Source organism: Malus domestica, chromosome 07 (genome assembly GCF_042453785.1).
Source record: "Malus domestica chromosome 07, GDT2T_hap1".
Classification (NCBI taxonomy): Eukaryota; Viridiplantae; Streptophyta; class Magnoliopsida; order Rosales; family Rosaceae; genus Malus; species Malus domestica.
The window spans coordinates 14,685,251-14,688,850 of NC_091667.1; the positions used below are offsets into that span (position 1 = coordinate 14,685,251).

General features: G+C 36.7%; 1 protein-coding gene across 1 annotated transcript; it reads left to right on the forward strand.

Annotated features, from left to right (window-relative positions):
- The first annotated feature begins 2,530 nt into the window (after window positions 1-2,530).
- On the forward strand, window positions 2,531-3,394 carry LOC139197723 (zinc finger BED domain-containing protein RICESLEEPER 1-like). Its single transcript, XM_070825675.1, has one exon. The coding sequence runs from the start codon at window positions 2,531-2,533 to the stop codon at window positions 3,392-3,394; it is 864 nt and encodes a 287-aa protein (XP_070681776.1).
- The last annotated feature ends 206 nt before the right edge of the window (window positions 3,395-3,600 follow it).

The following is a 3,600-nucleotide window of genomic DNA, read 5'->3' on the forward strand; positions in this document are numbered from 1 at the left end:
AAATCTCTACACCTTTGGATTCACTCGCATGGTTTACTTGATGGACCACTTGATTGAGGTACCATAGCTGTCAAGTCTTTTATTTTTATTTTTTAAATTCTCCTTGTTTTGTTACCATACGCTTCAATATGATTCCAGAACTAATTCATTTGTTCTTATATATTTGAAGATGTAATAAAATTACAATCTAGTGGAACTGTTTGAAAAATATAACCATGATGAAGGAGTTAAAATAAATGGATGTTACAAGACAGGGTATTTGTTCTTTTTCATTATAGTTTTGGTGATTCTTCTCTTCTATGTTGCAGAAAGGGTACATTTAACCGTACATGCTTAAAATACTTGGTGAAATTGCAAGGATGTGCGTTTTTGGGTCATCTGTGCATTTGCATTTTGCATATATACATGTACATCTTATGTATACTATTCTAAAGCTGATTGCTCTTTTGGGTCACTGACTTCACCGAAACATGTGTATTCTGCAATATAGTTACCTACATTAACTATGCAAAATGGTTGTTATCGTATATTATTGGAAAATGTCAAAGGCACATTGACATGTGGGAAGGTAAAACACTTGGCGACAAATGTTAGGTTTGGGACACCGCCAATTTGACGTGCCCATTTCATGCAAGTCTTTATATATGTTGTGATGATAACAGTTGTAATTTTAACATGTTATATGCTTCTGTTTGGTTTTATGATGTTGTTATGTTGTCACTGACTTCCTCTTGTTTTCCTGTTTTTTTTTTTTTTTTTTTTTGCTCTGTCAAATTCCAGCGGCTCCAAAGGTAATAGATTTGAAGATAGTTGGTGATCTAAGGGAGAACAATCAGGTTACTGCAATCTACCTGTTTAGAGTAATTATTCCTCAATTGCTTTGCAGAGGTATTGTCTTCTCTGCCTCCTTTGGAATCTGAGTGTAGTTAATTGATGAGATCTTATTCTAATGACTCGATGTGTCTTTTTTGGCCTATACATTGAATGATGTAGGGGCAGAAGAATAAATCTGAGCCGAAAGATTTATGGCTGGAGCCATTAGTTCCTCTGTTTCTTGGAAGCCTTGTGCCGACCAACGGGTTAGATTATCAGGTGCAACGGATAGAGAGAACTGAAGGTATGTAATTGTCCTTTCTTATTCCAATAGACGAGTTAGATTATTAGGAGTTTATTATATATTAATGCAACGATCGGAGGGAACTGAAGATAACCTTCCAGTATATTCCTATAATTCAAAATATGCATGTGAATGACAAACTCTGTGTTGAATTTGGGTTTTTTGTGTGTGTTTATTTTAGGGATGATGAACCAATCAAAATCACATGGTTTTTGTTCTTCTGTTGCATCTATTTATTCATCATCACCTTCGTCATTACCGGGGTCCAACACCATCACCACCAACTCAAAGCCAATTCCAACCACCACCCAAACCACCAACTCCACCCCAAGCACAATCACCAACTCAACCAAGTGGTGTTCCTCCATTGCCTCCTCTTGTGAACAGTAGGCATAGGGCAAAAGTGTGGGAGCATTTGTTGAATATGATGACATAGAAAACATTGTGAAGCCAGATAGGACCAAAGAAACAATAATTAGAAGGAAAGCTAGGTGAAAGCACTGTTCTACTACCTTTGCTGCTAACCCTTCTGGAAATGATACTTCAACCGTTACAAAACATATTGAGGGAGGAAGATGTAAGAGTTACCCAGGAATAAATCAGGATAAAAGGCAAAAGATTATCTTTTGATGATGATGGTGGTACTCTTATGGCTAGGGGGTACGAAAAAGGATTGCATAAAGGCGTTGGTACAAATGGTTGTCTTAGATGAGTTGTTTACACATGTTGAAGGGAGAGGGTTTAGGTTTTTCTGTAGTATTGTTTGCCCCCATTTTTATCCACCATCTCATAGGACACTTGCCAGGCACTTTGTCCTCATGTTTGATGAAATGAAAGCAAAATTGAAAACAGAGTTAGCCTCACAACCGACACCTGGACAAGTCTTCAAAAGGTAAACTACATGGTGATAATGGCACGTTTCATAGATAGTAATTGGAAGTTGCACAAAAGAATACTAAACTTTTATGTCATAGCTACTCACAAGGGGAACTCCATTGGAAAACTTCTTGAGGTTTGTTTGCTAGAATGGGGTTTGGAGAATGTACTAACCATCATAGTTGATAATGCTTCTTCAAACAAGGTGGCAATAGATTATTTGAAGACAAAGATGTGTCATTGGCAAAATTCATGAATGATACTTGAGGGAAAGCACATGCATGTCAGGTGTCGTGCTCATATTGTTAACTTGATAGTTCAAGATGGTTTGATGACGTTAGATAAATCCATCTTAGCTATTAGGAATGTGTTGGTGTATGTAACGTCTTCTCCACAAAGGGTGGAAGCTTTTAGGAGTGTGTTAAGAAGGAAAAAATTGAATGCAAGGGTCTTGTTTTTTTAGATGTGCCAACTAGGTGGAATTCCACCTATTTGATGTTAACAAATGCTTTGAAATTTGAAAAAGCTTTTGTGAGAATGGGAGATGATGAGATTGCATACTTGTCATGGTTTGGTGAAGATTTGCCAGGAGAAGAAGAACGGATGGGTGGACCTTCCAATGGTAAAAAGAGGTATGGGCCACCAAATATGGAAGATTGGAGCAATGCCGTTATCTTTGTCAATTTTTTGAAAGTGTTCTATCAAATGACATTGAAGATGAGTGTTACTTTACATCTAGCTTGTCATAGTACTTTTTCTTATTTGCTTGCAATTGACGAAGAGATAGTTGATTTGTTTGTCGAAGAAGATATGTTATTAACTCAAACCTACACAAGCTTGATATTGCATGAAATGGCACTAAGCATGAAGGTAAAATTTGATAAGTATTGGGGTGATCTTGTTAAAGTGAATCCTTTTCTATTTGTGGGACTTGTGCTTGATCCAAGATATAAATTGGGCTATGTGCCACATATTTTGAAGCGTTGTGGGTGTAGTATTGATGAAGCCATAGCTAAGAAGGATGAGATAAAAAGCCTAATCTTCGAACTATTTGATGAATATGTTCCTTCTTCCAACCAACCAAGTGGTTCTAGTGCTAATAGTTGTTCTAATACTACTAGTACTACAACTACTATTGGTTGGGCTGATCCAAAACAACATGGAAGGGGGAAAAAACGAGTGGAAATGGACGAAAGTTGGATAAAAGAAGTTGAAGCAAGTAATGTTGTGCTCTCGGACCATGAGTTTGATAGGTACTTGTTAGATCACAATGAAAAAGTGGAAATAGGTCAAGATTTTGATATTTTAAATTGGTGGAAATTGAATGGTGTTCAATACCCAGTGTTGGCACTAATTGCAAAGGAAGTCTTTGCAATTCCGGTCGCAACGGTAGCTTCATAATCTGCCTTTAGCACGGGAGGAAGGATTGTGAACTCATATCATTCTTCATTGACTCCTCTAATGGTAGAGAGGTTAATTTGTACTCAAAATTGGTTGATGTCAGATAACATCTCAATTTTAGACAATGAGACAATCTTGGAAGATATAAAGTTTTATGAAGCACTTGAAACAGGTATGAATATTTATTTTTCATTACTTTGTTTTTT